We start from the raw sequence: 22,996 nt of genomic DNA on the forward strand, positions 1-22,996 counted from the left end.
TGATTCGACGGACATAATTCTGAGTCAGGTACAGCCCTAGAATCATAAAACATGATATTGTGATCTTACCCTCCCACCATCCAGACCTCTCAGATTGACCCGGACAGGTCTGTCTCTGTCCTCGATGAAACAAAACATCAGCATTCAGTTTCATATCTGGAACAAACCCAGAAAACCTGACGTCTGCTCCAACTCCAAGTCATTTTTAATTAAGGCTCAAGTGTTTTTAAACTATTGCCCTTTATTAAGTTTGGGACTGTTCTATTCATACCGTGCACTGCACTGTAACTACAGTGTAATTTTTATTCTTCTGCTTTATTCAATTTTAGCTTCTTTATCTTCTATTTTATTTCACTGTTTCCAAATCCTGCTTTAGTGTGTCTTTCATATCACCCTTTTATATCTTAATGCCTTTAAATGTCTCATTGAAAATTGCTTTGAATGGTGGTTCTAGCCATACAAGATGCTGTGCGTGGGTTCTTTTGTACTTATCAAATCTTACAAGTGATTCAGATTGCATGTCTTTTTTTGGTTGTAGAAGAAGGAGCCAGTCTAGATAAAAAGTGTTGCAGTGAATGTGCTTCTTTTATTGTTCTTGGTGTCCCTGAGTCAAATCTGTTGGGGGAGTGGATAGTGTTGTGCCTGCCTTTGTGAAATTCAGTACAGTAAACATTCTTTTTCATATCTTTTTTGTCTGTCACTTCATTCTCTCCTCTCAGGAGTCTCTTCAGCAGCAGCACCTGATGGGAGTTGTTTCTCAGTCAGGCACTGGGACGGGTACACCAGCCTCCTTGGCCACACCACCGACTACAGTTCACCCTGTCCGCCAGTCATCCATTGCTCCGGGAGCACACCTCAAGTCACAGCGGTCCATCAATACTCCAGCCACCGCCACACCTCCAAAAGTTCGCCCGCAGAGCAGGAACCTCCTCCTCGACTCCTCTGACACAAACTTCAGCGGCAGTCAGCCGAAATTGCGCCATTCTCAGCAGCAGTCGCAACAGCAAAATCAACAGCAGCAACAGCAGACGCAGCAGCAACCACAGGAAACACAGCTGTCGGTGACGGACAGTCCGGCTCCTGGACTCCCCTACCAGACGAGCTCCGCCAAAGAGAACCAGGGCCCACAAGCAGCTGCTGAGGAGTCAACAGACACGCCCACAAAAAACACCAAGAAGTCTCAACAGACACAACTGCAGCCGCCACAGCAGCATCTGCTCAAACCAGGCAATAAACAGGTCACTGTAACTGCAATGCTTTGATTTAAAATGAAGTACAAATTTAGCTGCAGTTATGTGGCTCATGTCACTGCAGCAAAAATCAAATATAGCATTTCTAATTTGAAGACATGAATTCAAAGCATGACTCACCCGTGGCATTGTTGTTTCAGGGTTCTCAGTCGACCTTGAACACCCCGGCCCTCAATGAACGGACCGTCGCCTGGGTGTCCAACATGCCACATCTCTCCGCTGACATCGAGAGCCTGCGGCCGGATCGGGAGGGTCAGCTGAAAGAGTACTCCAAGAGCATGGATGAGTCACGACTAGAGAGGGTCAGCATTTTCATTTTTCCCATCTTTTTACAGTGTGTGAAATATACCATGGTTTTCAGTGTAGCTAACTCTTCTGGACTGACTGTGACTCTTACTGCAAAGAAACATTTACAGCTGCAAGGGTGGACTTGCTTTATGTCAGCATATGTGATGCATAAATGACCACTGAAATACAATCAATACATGTGTGAATCATATATTTTTAATAGCCCAAATTTCTGCATGATTCATGATGATGATACAGAAAAATAGAAATATACATCAAAAATAGCATTAAGTCAATATTTTAGAGACACCACAAAATTTCAGCTTATGTCTTATTAGGAGGAGGCAAGCTCTCCTGAACTCCCGTGTATTTCACACCTTGCCTTTTTTTTTTTTTTTTTTTTTTTTTTAACCATTTGGTCAAAGCTACTCTTACCTTTCTTGCATTTCACCCAGCACAAATTTGAACATCCACAACTCCCGCCTCCCTCCAAAGTCCCATCCTCCTCCTCCTGCAATTCCACCTCCCTCCAAAGACCTACTCCCCCCTCCTCCATTGTGTCCTCATTATGTCTATGATAGACGTAATGAGGCGTTGGCGAGGTAATGTTAGATACACGGAAGAGGAGAGCGAGTGTAACGTTGCAACCAAGACAGTCAAACGCAACCCCGGAGTTTTAAAACTCAACCGGAGTCAGTGATGACTGATGAGTTTTAGAATAAGGTTAGATAGTAGCATTAACGTTACTAGTAAGTGGAAACGCACAAGGAAGATAACGTTAATGTTTCAGAGGCTACGCTACAGTAGGCTAACGTTAGCCATTAGCAACTGGATGCTGTGTTGTCATATAACGTTATAGCCTATGTTACATTAGAGGCAAACTAAAAATACCTGTCCAGCAGAAACTCTGCGACCATCTCGTCCCTTTTTAGCTCAGGATGAATGAGTTGTTACGGGGGCAGTTATGTCAATCGGAGGCCCTCATGTGGGGAAGACAGACAGGTACCTGACCAATCATTGCATTTGGTCTGAATGCAATGATTGGTCGGAGTTTCTTTATGAGAATGGTACAATTATGAGTTTTTATTTCTGGTGGAATTCACTTACATTTCAGTGTGCCATCAGCTTATTAATAGCATTTTAACCTAAACAAAGAAAATTGTAAAATTTCCAGAAAAGTAAGTGTCGCTTTAATTTATTTACAAATAAGGACAAAGATGGATACGCAAAGCGAGACAGGCCCTCTGCTTTGGAAAGGAGACCTCTGCCAATGATGGACAGATCCCTTTTAAAGCCAAATACTGAAAATAGTCTTGATCTTTTTTAGTCTGTTTGAGAAATTTAAATGTTGTTTCACTATAAGATTTTTGGTTATAAATATTCGCAGATACTTAATGGATTTATTCACAAGGGTATTTCCAATTACAGAATCATCACAATCATCGAGATTCCTTCAAAATGTACAATATTGATTGCCAGTTATTCAGTGACTGCACATGCACATGATGACCCTGGTTCTTCGCTGCATGTTACGCACACCAAATTACAGCCCAGCCTGACCCGAACCTACCAGGTCAGGTCGTGCCCAATCAGGCTCAGGCAGAGAATCAGAGCTCTGGTGCTTATTACACAGCATTAAAATTTGTGATCCTGCATATTTAAGCCGACCACACACTGCAGCTTTGTCTGGTCTATCCCACTTGCAGCTTAGCATAACAAAGCTCTACTACAAAGCCCTGTTCATATTGATAAAATCACTCATCATTCTTGAATATAAAACTGATAATACGGGTGAGGTAATTATATTTTTATTTCAGGTTAAAGAGTACGAAGAAGAGATACATTCCTTGAAAGAGCGGCTGAAGATGTCTCATCGCAAGCTTGAAGAATACGAGCAGAGACTTCTGACGCAGGAGCAGCAGACAAACAAGATCCTGATGCAGTATCAGAACCGCCTGGAAGACAGCGAACGTCGTCTAAAGCAGCAGCAAGTGGAGAAGGACTCTCAAATCAAAGGCATCATCAACAGGTGATTAGTGTTCAGGTTGAACTGGAGCTGGCAGAAATGAGGCTGTGCCAGTTACTGCTTGGCTTTCACTACTGCATCAAATTTGTCACACGCAAATTTCTGCCAAGTTTATAAATAATAACCAGAAAACATGATTTTCAATAAAGCGAAAAGCTTGAAGTGTAGCATGTTATGGATGCAAATGTTAGAGTGCTAAACGATACATAAAAGTAGTTAAACACGTCTGTAGGGGAAAACGTATGAAAGGTACAGGTGTTTAAAAGTGGTGACCAGCTTTACTAAGGTCTTTAGAGAATTTAAAGAAATATTTTTGGTCTGTTGTATAAGAAGTTAGACGAACACATCTGTGCTTAGTGAGGGAGGACATATCAAATGCCAATCCCTCCTAAACAAAATATATTTAACAAGATGTCATGAAGTAAAAGTTTTCCTCTCAAACATAACCTGCATGATGTCATATGCAGTGTTTGGATGAACATGCTCATTTGCCTGATTCAGACAGAACTGACAAATTATTATACTTCATTTCCATCTTCAGTCTGACGTTGCGTCAATTCAAATTCTGAACATATCCGTTGAATGAGAGCATCTTTAACACTCGTAACAGTTATAACACTGTGTCTAATGGCACCCAGCATGCCAGTGTAGTGTCCATGACTGTTAGCCCGTTGATATGTGTTCCGCTGTACCCATATCTGAACCAGATCTTTTCCTTTGCCTAACCACAAAGGAGGGCACTGCGTATTTTAACAGAGGGAAACACTTTTCTGCAGGGGAACAGACTTTGACACAACACTCAAATGGTTAGTGCAACTGGCAATTCAGAAAATATAGCTACAAATACGAATAAAGTCAGTTCATATGGATATCTGACGGAGTTTTATGGACAAATAAGTACAGAGTCCAGCGGAAAAACACCAGCCACAAAGGAAGCAAATCTGAAATGACACGTTAAGTTACAGTTTCCGAGACCTGGGAAATATCTGTGAGTGGATGATGATCACATGATTTTATTTTAAAAATGGAAGAAATTAATATAAACTAGTTCATAAACTTAGTTCAAAAATTCAAAGTCTGAACTATGAATGCAAAATAGTTAACGTAGAGGCTAGAGGTTCAGTAGAGGTTAACTGAACTTTAAGCTAGCTCCTGTGGAGTGTGAACGTGCACAACACCGGCCATACGTATCGGTTCTTAAATAGTTAAACATTTGGGCAATACGCTTATTTGCTTTCTTGCTGAGAGTTAAATGAGAAGATGACGCACTCGAATCTGTGCTGGAGCCAGGAGGCTGTTAGCTTAGCTTAGCATAAAGACTGGAGGCAGGAGGAAACAGCTATCTTGGCTGTGTCCAGGTTTAACAAAAAATCCTTAAAGTTACAAATGGTTTTTTAAACATTTCTGCTTTTGTTTGATTTAAATAAATGAGGTACATGTTTGTTAGTGAATTTTAAAGGTGCTGATAGTCTTAATGCAAAGGAAATCTAATCACCTCCTGGCTTTAGCTCCAGACTTAAAGAGTACCCTGTGGAGTTTGTGATTGTAAACGGCTTATATTGTCATCTAAGTCCATGCATTTCCGCGTTTATTTGCATCACCACATGCGTTTATATCCTCCTGTTTTTATGCACATTTTTATTTATGCGTTTGAAATAAAACAGAGGTGGAAGAGTTGGTGTTTCAATAGAAGCAAAGTGAAACAGACTTAGTGCATAAATCATGATGCACATGAAGCATGCAACTTCACTTTCCACTGAAGAGTTGAAAAATGGTGGCAAACTAAAACATCAGATCTGTGTGGAGTGACGATGACAAAGTAACGTTCTCAAATAATACATTAAATAAACATTCGCATATTTACATCATATTGTCCACTTTGTTTTCCACCATTTTAAGTTTGACTGTCGCTCTTTTAATGGCACCATGCCAATTGTTCTGACAGCCCATAATTCTGAAGCTTATTATTCCAAAATCAGACAGGCCATTCATCCAAAAATCCACCACACACTCTCCCAAACAGATGCACATGGCTAATTATTAATAAGTTCAATTCAGTTTTATTTATAAAGCCCAATATCACAAATCACAATTATCCTCAGAGGGCTTTACAGCATCCCTCTGTCCTTGGACCCTCACAACAGATAAGGAAAAACTCGCCCAAAAAAACCCTTTAATGGGGCAAGAAAATGGCAGAATAAGAATACGCAGAATGACTCCATATGGCGCAGGCTTGACCCGCCCTACTCTGCCTCTGATTGGCTTACCCTGATATTCTTACGCTAACTTTAACCAGTCTTATTCCTCATGCCTTAGCCTCACTAACGCAACCAAGAAAGGCAACAAGTTAATTGACAAAATGAACATGTATAAAACATCAGGTATTTAATTACAGCACATGTAAAAAACAAAAAAACGGGAATAACATAAGTATATGTGGAGAAAATAAATAACAGTATTTCAAAACAAACAGACAAAAAAAGAAACAGTATAGTAAGTGTATTCAGTCGGAGGATTCTGGAAGGAAATTGCAGAATTTTCCAAAAGCTTGACACTCTTTTGTTGTTGTTGTTGTTGTTGTTGTTTTTTTTTTAGTAAACTGAGTGATTTTAGAAGAGCCTTAAATTCAAGGAAGAAAAAAAATACATTTAGAATAACACAATTAATTCAGTATTCAAGAGTGCTGTTGTCTGTATTATTCTAATAAATAATATCCCTGAGGTTAAAGGAGTGAACTGAATTAGAGGTTTCAAAGAATTGAGATTCCAGACTGATCCAAAATCTTTTGGATATTTCATATAAAAAAGGAAAGATTAAGTAGTTTCTACATTATGTTTACAAAAGGAGCAGGAAGTATCAGTGACTGTTAGTGAAAGCCACCAGACTCCATTGACAAAAACAGTCATTTTAGAACACAGAGTTGCTCTTCTACCACTGCCTTGATCACTTAGAGCGTAAGGTAATATATATCTAAATATTATAAACACTTAAACTGATTTGATTTTTTTTTTTTTTTTTTTTTGAGTTGGGTCTTTTTAATTGGCAAAAATCCATTTTGCTGCGGCCCCCATTCACAGCAGTACATAGCTAAACTTCCATGCTGGGAGGATTTGGTTTATCAAAGACGCTAGCAAAGCAACACCGCACACACAACAAGCGCAGCAGATATGTCACATAGGTCAGACCACCGTGTCTAACTGTGTATCTTCAAACGTTACAGTTGAGCTTTACAGCAGAAACAAACAAGTGTGCCGATTTCTTATACCTCAGCAATTCAAAATAATTGCCAGTTGTCTACCTGGAAGTGTCACCATGAGGTCATGGTGATTGGTGGTCTGTTGGGGCTTCAGAATTATGGGCTATTGGAACAACTGCAAGCTCCTTTTGATCAACTCGCCCATTTCCTAATGTTCACATAACAGTGGAGGATGGAAACACCTGTAGCCCGAAAGCTTGTCGAACACAAACAGGACAAAAACAAGGGAAACACTCATCAGCACATTGTTCCATAGCACTGTAGCATAGTGGTCAGAAACTCCACAGGGTACCTTAAATGCAGAGACATAAGAGTACTGATCCAATTCTCAAAGAAAAAGCAAACAAGCGTATTTCCCAAAATGCGGGACTATTCCTTTAAATGTTGCTCATTTAAATATCAAAACTAATAGTGTAAAATCATACCCATTAGGCTCATACTTTAATATGTAAGTCTTTTAAGTAACTTCATTACAAGGACAGAAAAAGCGGACAGGGTCAGACTGTAGCTACGCTTACTTGAAGGAAATGTTTCACAGCACAAAGTGGGATTCCTATCAAATGAATGCTGAGAGCACCACATTGCATTTATTTCTGAGAGCCAAAGTTTTGTATAACTGGAGTATACAGAGCTCACATCTCATCTTATTTGGTAGACCGCCTCCCTGAGTTAAATCAAACATTTCCTGTGACTACAGATACACCAGATGGGTGCTCACTGAACAATCCTGACCTGCACACACTCACTTCCCAAGTTGTGCATCTGAACAGCTGAATTTGAACTGCCTGATTTGCTCTGAAGGCAGCTCAGATTCAGCTCCAGGAAGCTGTGAGGATAGCTGAACGCACCCAGGAACATGTCAAGACCTTAATATCATCATATGGCCACATAATCCTACAGTAAATTTTGAAGAACACCGGCTTCATAATTCTATTTTTGTCAACCGGTATGTTTGTTTCTATTTCCCTGTTGTCAGACTCATGGCTGTGGAAGATGAGCTGAGAGGGGGTGCCATTCCTGATATTAAGCCTCGAATCCTCACAGACCAGGTTTGTGCCTGTGTCTCTACATCTTTTATCATCCCTATTTGCTAAACCAGTCATGTCCTAAAACAGCTTGCATCATTCTTACATCACATTCAGTGCATTTGCCAAAGCGCAGTGCAGGGGGGGAAAAGTTTGCAGCTGTCATACACTTCACCTATTCCCATCATTCAAAAGTACATTTATGTCACGTCTGAAAGAGCATTTCACCATTTTACTGCACACGCTTGAGAGGAGAGCAAAAACTCAGTGATGATCCTAAAAATCAAGAGCTGGATGAAGCTTAAATTTATGTGCAGAGGTTAATCTATCTCTGTGAAGGAATAGCAAGTCTTCAACACTGAAACCGAATATTATTTACCTCAAAAAGATTATTATTATACCAGGGACGCATTCATCGCTGGAAAACCGTGACTGTGACTCATCAGCCGCGTCACAGTAATTCTGCAGGGCTCAGCGTTGTGAATGCACCATGTGGGCTGGATTGTGACGCAGGTGAAGAGGCTGTGTGTGTGTGTGTGTGTCGTGTTTATGCCGAAATAACTCAGTAGAAACATTTGCTGTCGTTAAAATACACTGTCACTTTCTGTCAGTGCTCGGCATCAAGAGCACACAGACGAAATTACCTCTTGAGAACTCATATATAGAAGTGTTTCTCCACAGGGTCTGCTGTGAGATTGTACATGTTTTTACAGCAGACTTCTTAAACAAGTAAGAGTGTGTGAGGAGAAGAGATGTCCAAACTCTGCTGCCCCATTTACAGCGCAGTAAAGCAGGATTAGGTTGCAAGCCGTCCTTTTGGCTCAAACTATCGTCAAAAAAAACACTCCCCTGATATTGAGTCTCAGTTATTGGACTCATTGTCTAAGTAAGTGTTGAGAACTGCTATTCCTTCAGAGTGTGAAAGTCTTTTCTTTCCCAAAGACAGAAAACAGAGTTAAGATTTAAAGGAATAGTAAAGCAATTTGGGAATTATGTCTATTTGCTTTCTTGCCAAGAGATACATGTGAAGATTGGTACCACTGTCATGTCTGTACACTAGAGCTGTAGTTTTGCTTATATATATCACAAAGACTGGAAACTGGGGGAAAACAGCTTGCCTGGCTTTGTAGGTGCAAAGGTGTAGAAATTAAATTCATTTAAATTTTTATACCTTTTGTTTCTTGTATTGATTAAGCATGGTATTATGTGGTAATTAAGCTCCTTTCCCACTGGACAGAAACCCCCAACATTTTGCTTTTGCTTTTGTTCGAGCTCCGTGGCAGTTATGGAAACATGACACCCGGGTGGACAGGCTAATTTTCACCTCATTTCCAGCACAGTGTTATGACACGCGTCACTTCTCTTGGTAACTTCTGCAACTCTTTGTCATCTCCGCCACAAATTAGTTGCGCCAAGTTTGAAGGAGAGGCCGAGGCCTAGTCGTTATGTATATGGATATTTTTTAAGACATTTCTTTCCTACATGCACACAGCATTTCAGGTCGCTGAAAAAGGACCTTTTTTAAGTCTCCATCCAAGGTGGAGATTTTCAGGAAACAGTTTTCAGTGTTTGTGTTCACAGGGAAAATGGCCTGTAATGTCAGGGTGTGCACCGTTACATCCTTTGTGAGGCGTCACAAATGAGGTGACATTTTGTGCAATGGTGGACGTGACCAAAATGGTGCTGGTTCTAACCTTGCTAACAGGACTTTTTTACATGACACAAATGTAGATACTCTTTCACTATATTGATATTTGGATGGAGATTTTTTTTTATAACTGTGTGTGGAGGAAAAAAACCCAGTTTTCAGAAACAGCTGTGTACGTGTTAGCTTGGCCCGAGTAAGTAACAGATGTAAAAAGACATAACCACCCTCACTGGCCTCCTTGCAGCTTTCTACTGCCTACTAATCCTGTTTTCCGAAGCGTTTGTGACGTTGAATGTGACACACCAGAAAACAACAGAAAGGCATACTTACCTGCTGGCAACAGAAAAGGAGTTGCCAATTTTTTTGCATGCTAATTTTGCGTGCTAATTTTAGTGCAAAATGAGTGCTAGTTAGCTTTAATGATGCTAGCAGGCAGATTTTGTTACCTTTAGACAACAAGGCTCGCTGTTTCCCCCATTTCCAGTCAGTATGCTAAGCTATGCTACATATTTACTGTTAAAGACATGAGAGTAATATTTTGGAATATTTCATCTACCTCTTGGCAAGGAAAAACAACAACATATTTTTCAAAGTGTCTAACTACTCCTTTAAACTTGTGCTCTCGTGAAAGCTGTAAATGGAGAAGTTGTAATTCCATCTGCTTTCTCTCCCTTCAGTCTATCAACCAGGGCTATGGATCCTGACTGCCACTTTCGAGCTGACCAGAGGTCATGATGGTCACTCGAGTGTAAGAAGATTCCGATCTACAAAAACCCATGAAGAAAAGCACTGCAGTGGATCCAGCAGGACCACTGGAGGCTTCATCTCAATGTTCTCAAAACAAAACTTTGCACATATACAAACTTTGCCTGTACCAGAACATGACAATCAGTTAAGCGTGAGGACCAACGTGTGCAGCCAATCATCTGCACATTCTGACTGAAATATAAGCCAATGCCACAACAATGGCAATACTGAACCCAATGAGTTTCTTTATTTAATCGGAACACGTGAGAAGAGATGCGTAAAACACTGGGGATGAAGACGGATTCATGATTTCCCCCGCTACAAGCAGCACACCCACTTCTCACTTAAGTGGCTGCAAACGAAATCTAGAAAAGGCTTTTACAAGCACAATATCCCCTCATGGTGACGCCTGTGACAAGCAACAAGCATGTTGTTAAATCAGTTGCCATCTATGATCCTCGGATGCAGGGCCCAAGCAAAGACCTATATTACTATCTGATTCTGAATCAATCATTTAGTAACATATTCTCACTGCAAAGGTGGTTATCATTATGATTTTTGCATCCTTTATAGTACAGCCATCCCATCTGCATAGATGCCAAATGAATCTTACAATCAACTAACTGCTTTAAATACAATCGAAACCTAACTGTTGTTTACAGTTTCCTTCGGCACACAGTGTAAAGCCAGAACAACAGTCTCTTGACTTTCAGTGTATAGAAGAAGTATTTCTTAAAGCGACTAAGCCTTTTGAATAATGGAAATACTTTACAAAAATAATCTGACATTATAATGTGTTTTGTTCACTTTGTAATAATAATATTAATCATAATAAAGAATATATAAGACATTTCAAAACAGTGATACAAAGTGCTTCATAAAAGACCTGACATGAAAGAGACGTGTGAAAATTTAGGAAAATGTTCAACTTAAAGGGGCACTCCACTGATTTTACAGCACAGCCTGTGAAAACGATTCCTTAGGAGGTTTTATTGGCTCTGGAGGAGAAGTCTAAGATGATAATATCTCTGCTTGGGCGGAGAGACTCCAAATCCAAATGATATCTGATCCAAGGGCCTTTGCATTGTCATGGACGGATGTCCTCCATTTCTAAATCACTTTAAACATCGGTATGTTTGCTAGCTACTGCTACTACTTGTGGTTTTGGTTGATTTTTTTTTTCTTCTTAGGAATATGGCAGCACTGTACGGATACAAGCCTAATGCCCTACAGATGTGTTCTGGCCAATCTGATTACATTCCGACCATGCGCTTTTAAACCTGGCACTTACATCTGTTTTGCCAAATACAGGTAGAGATTGCATGTTGATTCAAGCTGTAAATGGTGTCAAAGATTGCCGATATTTAGCCTTAGCTACTTAGATTTTTACCATTCCTTTTAGGACACGAAAACGATCCAATGAAAACGGAATTGTTTCTCATTTTCGTTTTGCAAAAAGTTCCGCCTTCAGACAACAACGTTTTGATAACAATGGCTGTGCACGCGGATCCGCAAAAATGACCAAAAACGCTGTAGTATACATGCCAGGCCAGCAGTTGGTGGTGTGACGTAATGAAACAACACGCGCCCAAGCACATGCACTTCCTTCTACAGAGCGGTGATGTAAAAACAAAATGGCAACCGCACAAACGTTTGTCTGGATGAACGACGAGGTGGAGTTGCTACAGTAAATCTAAACTTTGCTGGAGAAGCGTTGATAAATTCACAGGGTGAGCAGCACAAACAGAGCTCAGGAGTCCGCCATTGTTGTTGTGATGGTCAACTTTCTTGCGCGTGCCTAGTGACTGGAACTGTAATGCGCATGTGCGAAAAGTCTGCGTTTTCAGAGGAACTGCATAGTGCAAGATTACATGACAACGGAGACGGTGCTGTTTTCAAAAGATTGCACTGTGGAACCCGTTCTCAAAAACGTTGCGTTATTAGGCACCCAAAACGCTGCTGTTGTGTAAACGATCAGCCAAAACGCAACTTAAGTTTACAGTTTTTGGTTGAAATTGTCGTCGTATAAACGGGACCTTATTATCTCTGTCTTACGAGGCCTCTAAATTAATGGAAGTGCAGTACTAACTCACTGGGGTGCCCCTCCCAATTTTACAGAAAACAAACTACATCAATTTATAATTGTCTGTAAAGGAACACTTAAGCCCCCGATGATCAGCTGCTACTTTGAATTTGGGAAGAAAACTGTTTGTCTCGCATGCCTTCATGGTGAACGAAAATCCATAAACAGAGAAAATACTTAATGAATTGAAGTCACTGGGGTCCATCTTTAAAAACAGCAAAACGATATCATCTGTATTTTGGATTCTTTGCTCACTGTGGAGGCTGGCAGGAATGCCAAAGTTTTCTGCCTGAATTCAACATTACATGAGGTGAGTAACTGATATACAACAGATCATTTGGGGGGTGAGGTATTCCTTTAAGACAAGTTTTGCTATCTGAAATATCTGAAAGACGATAATGACAGCTGAAGCTTCTCAGCAGCAGCCGGGCTCAGCTTTAGTTGACAGTTCTTAATAAATGGTTGTCTCTTTGACAGATACATCTGAGAGACAGTGTTGGTCTAAAGCGTAAATTAACCAAGCCTCAAAAGTCATGAATCAACCTGAAGAGCTCTAAAAAATCATGGCCTTCATGTCTGCCATTCTCATTATTTATCTTTTTAGCCTTTTCATGTTTTGTTGTACAGCACTTTGTAACATTGGTTTGAAAAGTGCTGTATGAATACATTTTTAATAACTATGATTATAAACACGTGCAACTGGAAACAAATCATATTATAGCAAGTAGTGAATTACTCATCTGTTGTGTTTAATGTTTCTGAAGCATAGATGTGCAACAGTTCTGCATGTGCTTTTTAAATGCGAGGACGAGTAAGTCGATTTGTTGTCAGATATTATTCTAATGTACAAAAAAAAATTACCTTTGACATGGCTTTCTATTTGGAAGGCATCTTTTTTTATCCAACCTGCTGACTCTTCCGTTTTTTTCAGAAGAGGGTGGCATTCAGCCTTTTGCATTATACAACATAAAAAGTACTGAGAGAAATGACTGGACAACAAAAAGAGGCGAGACAGTGAAAACAACAGAACAATAAAGAGTTTCCAAGCAGGGATATGTAGTATATGTGCATAGGATTTGACTGCCTTACAGTCTGTGCCACAGGGCCCAAAATAATGCCAATACAAAAAAACTTGTACACTTTGTATATTAAATGTCCTTTTTTTGTAGTCAGGTGATGAATTAATAAGCAGTGTGTTGGTTAACTCCGTATGTTAGTCAGAATCATTTATATTACAGATTTCATGGTTGATATAATTTATCTTAACCTCTTGCCTTTAAAAAGACATTTTCTTTCAAGATAAATATCAAATGATACAAAGTTATATGTTTATGTTACCAGAAATGTATAAAATAGCTTAATGTATATCTATTCTTATATGTAAAATGTATTCAAATCAAGGGTAGGCCTTCAGGCATGTTGAACTTGTGGTAAAAACTGATTCTTATATTATTAACTCTTAATGCTGCAATCCAGAAACTACAGTGCTATGGCGTGACTGCGTTCATGGGATGAGAGCTGAATAATTTCCCAGCATAGCACATTTCTGTGGAACAATACGACAAATTCTTAAAGTATCTCGCCTATGTTTGTGTAACCAAAACAGCAGTGGTGCTTTCAACAATACTGGATTGCAGTTTTAAGTACTCTTTTGAAATATGCGTTTTATTTATTTGGCCTGCATTGCAATACAGTATTTTGAAATGTTATACTGCACTTCTGTTTTCATTTTATGAGAAGTTGCAATCCATAATCTGACAGATGTTTATAAAGATATAAAAATTTATGATATGCCCATGTATTCTTGAAACTTTTTTTTTTGTGTTAGCTGCAGTGGTACGGTGTGCTACCTCTGAAATCTTCATACCACAACCTGAGAGGATACTTTATTCCATATGGCTAGAAAAAACCTCCATTTATTTAAGAGACAATGCTAACCAAGAGTTATAATTTTCTTTCCTGGTTGCTCGTTCATTGCTATTTTAGGATTTGCTATATATAACTTTTGCCATCACAGTTTGTCCTGTTTACTATTGTATTTAAGTGCCGTTACCATTATAACCATACAAATCTCCTTTTAATTACAGGATGAGATGTTCCAGGTATTTGTCAGACTCTCAGGTGTTATAAGGAACACAGAGATATTGTTAGTAAGAACTTTTGATATCTTCAATGCCAAATGCACAAAAATATTGAGACACAATCTTTGGCAAGTGACCATTTAAGCTAAATACAATTCAAAACTAACTTGAAAAGATGGGTCCATGCTAAGGCAACTACTCTGCTTTTATTTTGGTTGGTTCCCTGCCCACATCTCATCCATAGAAATAGTGTCACTCACGCCTTCTCTTGCATTAGTTGTTACATAAAAAGGGAACAAGAGTTTGGTTTCTTGGCCCAAATGAAAAATGTGACAAATATGACAAACGCTCCAGCGTAACAAATCTTGGCGAGAAATATTATGGAAGTTACTGTTGAAGACGTGCTTTCTGTTTACAGAATCCTGAGATTTTAGAAGATGTATGAATCTTTATTGACCCAGGGGAGAACAGCAGTCACTTTACTGCAGCTAAAGCGGGACCTAATAAATGAAATGAAATATCTTGTGTATTTTGAATAAGGGTATTTAACATCTATCGACATATTTATGTTTCTAAAATGGATGTATATCATTATAGAATGAAACAAAGTATTTTTCTTGGCAGCTATTATTCTGCACAATTGATCTACTGTGTCACAAATATATATAGTTGGTGGGATTTCTGACTTGAATCGGGCCTACTGGATGTAATACCTTAATTTACTTGACATTTCTTTTGAAATAAGCCATGCCCCATGGATAAGCCATACCCTCCAGTCCCCTGATGTTGTATGGTGGATGTTTAATGTTGGTAGTTTTATTTATAATGGTAGTAATTGTAGGTATGATTGCGCTTGTAATTATTATTATTAGTGTAAGTATACTTGATTGATATAATTTGTTTTGTTTGAACAAAGGGAATGTATTCATTTTTCAGGTGATTTTTCTGAGTGATTTAAATAAACTAATAAATCCCTAACTGAAGATTTTTATTTTTATTTTAAGTACCCAAGTGAGCTTCTGTAGCATTTTTAAAGCTGTTACTGCAACAATGGCACGGCTCAACCCTCCAGCCACCCCCAGGGGAATTTTTTAGAAACTCGACAGCTAAACTGACCATTTTAAAGCATTTTGTATTCCCAAAGTTTTAATGACTGAGTACCATTTGGGGGAGTCAGCATATAATTGAGGGCTGCACAGGAAAAGTGCACACATGAAACAAAATATCTTTTCCATCTAAATTCCACATCAAAGTGCAAATTTGTCCACCAATATTGATTACTTTACTAGCATTTATGATAGAATGAAGTTACTGCAGGACTTGTGAGGTGCCACTAGTTGTCATGCAACCAGTAACTTTCATGTCATACATAACTTTTTTCTACCACATTCTATACTGTGACTTTACACACATACACAAACACCCACACATATGAAATTTTATGACGTACTTTACTAGTACATTTTTTAAATGAAAATGTATGATGTACTATGCTTTTTTTATTCAATTTTATTGTGTGCTATACTATGGCTTTTTTACATGACATTGTTTGACATACTATACTGTGACTTGTTTTTAATTATTTTTTATGACACTATACTAAAACTTTTTAAAATTAAATTTTATGACATACTATAGTGATTTTTTGTAAAAAAAAAAAATGTCATACTGTACTATACTAAAGCTTTTAAATGAACCTTTTTGATATACTATTCTATGACTTTTAAAATGATTTATTTTTTGTTTTTTTCATACGATGACTTATTTTAAATTATATTTTATGACATACTATACCATAATTTGGAAGGAATTTCATGATGTACTATACTATGGCTTTTTAAATGAAATTTTATGACATACTATATTTTGGAGTTTTTTTTTTAAGGAAATTTTATGGTGTACCATACTATGGCTTTTTCTAAATGAAATTTGACATACTATACAATGACTTTTTAAAACAATTTTTTTTTTTGACATACTGTATTATGGCTTTTTAATGAAATTTGACACACTATATTATGATTTTTTTTTTTTTTTAAGAAAATTTCTATACCAAGGCTTTTTTCATGAAATTTTGACATGCTATGCAATGACTTTTTTTTAAATTAAATTTTATGACATACATTACTATGATTTTTTTTTAAGGACATTTTATGGTGAACTATACTATGGCTTTTTTAATGAAACTTGACATACTGTACTATGACTTTTTTTTAAAGGAAAATTTTTGACAAACAATACTTTGACTTTTTTAAATTAAATTTTATGGCATACTACACTATGACTTTTAAGGAAATTTCATGATAAACTATGCGATGGCTTTTCAAATGAAATTTTGACATAATATACAATGACTTTTATTAAATAATTTTTTTGACATACTATACCATGACTGTTTTTGAAAAAAAATTCAAGATGTACTATAAGTCTTTTTTAATGAGATTTTGACATACTATGCTACGATTTTTTTTAAATGAATTTTTTTGACATACTGTGGCATGTTGTTCAAAATAGCATAAAATCGTCATGGTATAGCATGTCGTTCAAAAATTGCCCAAAAAGGTCATAGTATAGTATGTCGTTCAAAATTGCATAAAAACATCATAGTATAGCATGTCGTTCAAAATTGCATAAAAATGTCATAGTATAGCATGTCGTTCAAAATTGCCCAAAAACGTCATAGTATAGTATGTTGTTGAAAACTGCATAAAAAAAGTCATAGTATAGCATGTCGTTCAAAATTGCATAAAAACGTCATAGTATAGCATGTCGTTCAAAATTGCCCAAAAACGTCATAGTATAGTATGTTGTTGAAAACTGCATAAAAAAAGTCATAGTATAGCATGTCGTTCAAAATTGCATAAAAACGTCATAGTATAGCATGTCGTTCAAAACTGCCCAAAAACGTCATAGTATAGCATGTCGTTCAATATTACCCCAAAACGTCATAGTATAGCATGTCGTTCAAAATTGCATAAAAACGTCATAGTATAGCATGTCGTTCAAAACTGCCCAAAAACGTCATAGTATAGCATGTTGTTCAACATTGCCCCAAAACGTCATAGTATAGCATGTCGTTCAAAAATTGCCCAAAAACGTCATAGTATAGTATGTCGTTCAAAATTGCATAAAAAGGTCATAGTGTAGTATGTCGTTCAAAATTGCATAAAAAGGTCATAGTATAGCATGTTGTTCAAAATTGCCCAAAAACGTCATAGTATAGTATGTGGTTCAAAATTGCATAAAAAGGTCATAGTATAGTATGTGGTTCAAAATTGCATAAAAAGGTCATAGTATAGCATGTCGTTCAAAATTGCATAAAAACGTCATAGTAAAGCATGTAGTTCAAAATTGCATAAAATACTCATACTAACCCTAACAATATCCCTAACCCATCTGCAGAAGTTCTCTGACGACTCTGCCATCGTCGGCTTCATCACAGATGGCGACAACAGGGAGTACAGAGAACTGAACCAGGTCTTTGTGGACTGGTGCCTGAGGAACCACCTTCAGATCAACACGGGAAAACCAAAGAGCTGGTGGTGGATTTCCACAGGTGCAGACTCCTCGGTCAGCTTGGGCAGCAGCATCTTGGTTGCAGATAGGATGAGACTGGACAAGCTGATCAAGGCGGCCAGCTCTGTCCCGGGATGCTCTCTGGACTCTGTGCAGGTGGTGGGAGAAAGGAGGATGACAGCCAAGCTGTCATCTCTGAGGACTAATGACTCCCACCCCCTGCAGGAGGAGATTAAAGCTCTGGAGAGCTCCTTCATCGATTAGACTGATTCACCCAAAGTGTGTGAAGGAACGCTATTGCAGGTCCTTCCTGCCCGCGGCTTTCAGGCTACACAACCAGCACTGCTCACAATAAACTGCACCCTGGACACTTTAGGGACACAATAATGAGCGTATCTGTCCCCCTTGTTGTTGTTTATTTGAACATACAATTTTCACTTTGCACTAAATATGCTCACTTTAATCCATTGCTCAGGTTTTATCCACTGCTCATTATGCTGTTTCTTGTATTTTTTGTACTTTTTCTTCCATGCCTACTTTTTTAAGTTTTTAAATTTGAAATCTTTAATCTGACTCTTTCCCCTTGACTGCTGTAACACTGGAATTTCTCAATTGTGGGATTAATAAAACTGTATTTTATCTTATCTTATCTTATCTTATCTACTATAACATGTCGTTCAAAATTGCATAAAAACGCCATATTACAGTATGTGGTGAAAAATTGCATGAAATAGTCATACTATAGCATGTCGTTCAAAATTGCATAAAAACGTCATATTACAGTATGTGGTGAAAAATTGCATGAAGGCGTCATAGGATAGTATGTCGATCAAAATTGCATAAAAAAGTCATAGTATAGCATGTCATTCAAAATTGCATAAAAAAGTCATAGTATAGTATGTAATTGAAAATTACATAAAAAAGTCATAGTATATAGCATGTCATTCAAAATAGCATAAAAACATCGTAGTATAGCATGTCATTCAAAATAGCATAAAAACATCGTAGTATAGCATGTCATTCAAAATTGCATAAAAACGTCATAGTATAGCATGTCGTTCAAAATTGCATAAAAACGTCACAGTATAGCATGTCGTTCAAAATTGCCCAAAAACGTCATAGTATAGCATGTCGTTCAAAATTGCATAAAAAGGTCATAGTATAGCATGTATTCAAAATTGCCCAAAAACGTCATAGTATAGTTTGTCGTTCAAAATTGCATAAGAAATGTCATAGTGTTGTATGTTGTTCAAAATTGCATAAAAAGGTCATAGTGTAGCATGTCGTTCAAAATTGTATAAAAACGTCATAGTATAGTATGTCGCTAAAAATTGCATAAAAAAGGTCATAGTATAGTATGTCATTCACAATTGCATAAAAAGGTCATAGTATGGCATGTCATTCAAAATTGCCCAAAAACGTCATAGTATAGCATGTCATTCAAAATTGCCAAAAAACGTCATAGTATAGTATGTGGTTCAAAATTGCATAAAAAAGGTCATAGTATAGCATGTCCTTCAAAATTGCCCAAAAACGTCATAGTATAGCATGTCGTCCAAAATTGCATAAAAATATCATAGTATAGCATGCCGTTCAAAATTGCATAAAAACGTCATAGTATAGTATGTGGTTCAAAATTGCATAAAAAGGTCATAGTATAGCATGTCGTTCAAAATTGCATGAAAACCTCATCGTATAGTATGTCGTTCAAAATTGCATAAAAATGTCATAGTATAGTATGTAATTCAAAATTGCATAAAATGTCATAGTATAGTATGTAATTCAAAATTGCATAAAAAAGTCATCGTATAGCATGTCGTTCAAAATTGCATGAAAACGTCATAGTATAGTATGTCGTTTAAAATTGCATACAAACGTTATAGTATAGCATGTCATTCAAAATTGCATACAAACGTCATAGTATAGTATGACGTTTAAAATTGCATACAAACGTCAGAGTACATTATGTCGTTCAAAATTGCATAAAAACGTCATAGTATAGCATGTCATTCAAAATTGCATAAAAATGTCATAGGATAGTATGTGGTTCAAAATTGTATAAAAACGTCGTAGTATAGTATGTCGTTCAAAATAGCATAAAATCGTGTCATTCAAAATAGCACAAAAACATCATAGTATAGCATGTCGTTCAAAACAGCATAAAAATGTCATAGTATTGTATGTTGTTCAAAATTGCATGAAAATGTCATAGTATAGTATGTGTTTAAAAATTGCATAAAAACATCATAGTATAGTATGTCATTCAAAATAGCACAAAAAGGTCATTGTATAGTATGTAATTCAAAATACCATAAAAATATCATAGTACACTATGATGTGTTTATAGTATAGCATGTCGCTCAAAATTGCACAAAAAAAGTCATAGTATAATATGCCCTTCAAAATTGCATAAAAACGTCATCGTTTAGTATGTCGTTCAAAATTACCCAAAAACGTCATAGTATGCTATGTTGTTCAAAATTGCATAAAAAAGTCATAGTATAGTATGCCCATCAAAATTCCATAAAATATTCATTGTATAGCATGTTGTTCAAAATAGCATAAAAACGTCATAGTATAGCATGTCATGCAAAATAGCATAAAAAGGTCGTATAGCATGTCGTTCAAAATTGCATAAAAAAGTCACACCATATAGCATGTCGTTGAAAATAGAATAAAAACGTCATAGTACAGCATATTGTTCAAAATTGCATGAAGACGTCATAGTATAGTATGTGGTTCAAAATTGCATAAAAATGTCATAGTATAGTATGTCTTTCAAAATTGCATAAAAACATCATAGTGGTATGTCGATCAAAATTGCATAAAAACATCATAGTATAGTATGTCATTCAAAATTGAATTAAAATGCCATAGTATAGTATGTCGTTCAAAATAGCATAAAAAGCTCATAGTATAGTATGCCCATCAAAATTGCATCAAAAAGTCATAGTATAGCATGTTGTTCAAAATTGCATAAAAAGGTCATAGTATAGCATGTCATGCAAAATAGCATAAAAAGGTCATAGTATAGCATGTCGTTCAAAATTGCATAAAAAAAGTCATATTATATAGCATGTAATTCAAAATAGCATAAAAACGTCATAGTACAGTATGTCTTTCAACATTTTATAAAAAAAGTCATAGTATAGTATGCCCTTCAAAATTTCATAATATAGTCATACTATATAGCGTGTCATTCAAAATTGCATAAAAACGTCATAGTATAGTATGTCTTTCAAAATTGCATAAAAACATCATAGTGGTATGTCGATCAAAATTGCATAAAAACCTCATAGTATAGTATGTCATTCAAAATTGAATTAAAATGCCATAGTATAGTATGTCGTTCAAAATAGCATAAAAAGGTCATAGTATAGTATGTCCATCAAAATTGCATCAAAAAGTCATAGTATAGCATGTTGTTCAAAATTGCATAAAAACATCATAGTATAGCATGTCATGCAAAATAGCATAAAAAGGTCGTATAGCATGTCGTTCAAAATTGCATAAAAAGTCATACCATATAGCATGTCGTTGAAAATAGCATAAAAACGTCATAGTACAGCATGTTGTTCAAAATTGCATGAAGACGTCATAGTACAGTATGTCATTCAAAATTGCATACAAAGGTCAAAGTATAGCATGTCGTTTAAAATTGCATAAAAAATGTCATAGTATAGTATGTCGTTCAAATTTGCATAAAATCGTCATAGTATAGTATGTGGTTCAAAATTGCATAAAAATGTCATAGTATAGTATGTCTTTCAAAATTACATAAAAACATCATAGTATAGTATGTCATTCAAAATTGAATTAAAATGCCATAGTATAGTATGTCGTTCAAAATAGCATAAAAAGGTCATAGTATAGTATGCCCATCAAAATTGCATCAAAAAGTCATAGTATAGCATGTTGTTCAAAATTGCATAAAAAGGTCATAGTATAGCATGTCGTTCAAAATTGCATAAAAAAAGTCATATTATATAGCATGTAATTCAAAATAGCATAAAAACGTCATAGTATAGTATGTCTTTCAACATTTTATAAAAAAGTCATAGTATAGTATGCCCTTCAAAATTTCATAATATAGTCATAGTATATAGTGTGTCATTCAAAATTGCATAAAAACGTCATAGTGGTATGTCGATCAAAATTGCATAAAAACCTCATAGTATAGTATGTCATTCAAAATTGAATTAAAATGCCATAGTATAGTATGTCGTTCAAAATAGCATAAAAAGGTCATAGTATAGCATGTTGTTCAAAATTGCATAAAAACGTCATAGTATAGCATGTCGTGCAAAATAGCATAAAAAGGTCATAGTATAGTATGCCCATCAAAATTGAATTAAAAAAGTCATAGTATAGTATGTCGCTCAAAATTGCATAAAAACGTCATAGTATAGCATGTCATGCAAAATAGCATAAAAAGGTCATAGTATAGCATGTTGTTCAAAATTGCATAAAAACGTCATAGTATAGCATGTTGTTCAAAATTGCATAAAAACATCATAGTATAGCATGTCATGCAAAATAGCATAAAAAGGTCATAGTATAGTATGCCCATCAAAATTGAATAAAAACGTCATAGTATAGTATGTCGTTCAAAATTGCATAAAAACATCATAGTATAGCATGTCATGCAAAATAGCATAAAAAGGTCATAGTATAGCATGTCGTTCAAAATTGCATACAAAAAGTCATATTATATAGCATGTAATTCAAAATAGCATAAAAACGTCATAGTATAGTATGTCTTTCAACATTTTATCAAAAAGTCATAGTATAGTATGCCCTTCAAAATTTCATAATATAGTCATACTATATAGCGTGTCATTCAAAATTGCATAAAAATGTCACAGTATAGTATGTCATTCAAAATTGAATAAAAAAGTCATACTATATAGCATGTAATTCAAAATAGCATAAAAACATCGTAGTATAGTATGTCTTTCAAAATTGCATAAAAATGTCATAGTATAGTATGTCGTTCAAAATTGAATAAAAAAGCCATAGTATAGTATGCCCTTCAAAATTTCATAGTATAGTCATACTATATAGCTTGTCATTCAA

General features: G+C 36.4%; 1 protein-coding gene across 5 annotated transcripts in view; it reads left to right on the forward strand.

The window, feature by feature from the left end:
- LOC117264158 (ras/Rap GTPase-activating protein SynGAP-like) overlaps positions 1 to 10,367 on the forward strand; it is a 59,418-nt gene extending 49,051 nt beyond the window's left edge. For 4 of the 5 annotated variants that reach the window (XM_078175535.1, XM_078175534.1, XM_078175532.1 and 1 more), the window contains 5 exons: positions 720 to 1,238; positions 1,391 to 1,552; positions 3,356 to 3,567; positions 7,797 to 7,869; positions 10,171 to 10,346. In XM_078175535.1, coding sequence (XP_078031661.1) covers positions 720 to 1,238; positions 1,391 to 1,552; positions 3,356 to 3,567; positions 7,797 to 7,869; positions 10,171 to 10,197 — 993 coding nt within the window. In that variant the 3' untranslated portion in view covers positions 10,198 to 10,346. Of the gene's footprint in view, positions 1 to 719; positions 1,239 to 1,390; positions 1,553 to 3,355; positions 3,568 to 7,796; positions 7,870 to 10,170 lie in introns of all 5 variants that reach the window. The other variant, XM_078175533.1, reaches the window with a different exon arrangement.
- Positions 10,368 to 22,996: the final 12,629 nt, after the last annotated feature.

Source organism: Epinephelus lanceolatus, chromosome 16, assembly GCF_041903045.1.
Source record: "Epinephelus lanceolatus isolate andai-2023 chromosome 16, ASM4190304v1, whole genome shotgun sequence".
Taxonomy (NCBI): domain Eukaryota; kingdom Metazoa; phylum Chordata; class Actinopteri; order Perciformes; family Serranidae; genus Epinephelus; species Epinephelus lanceolatus.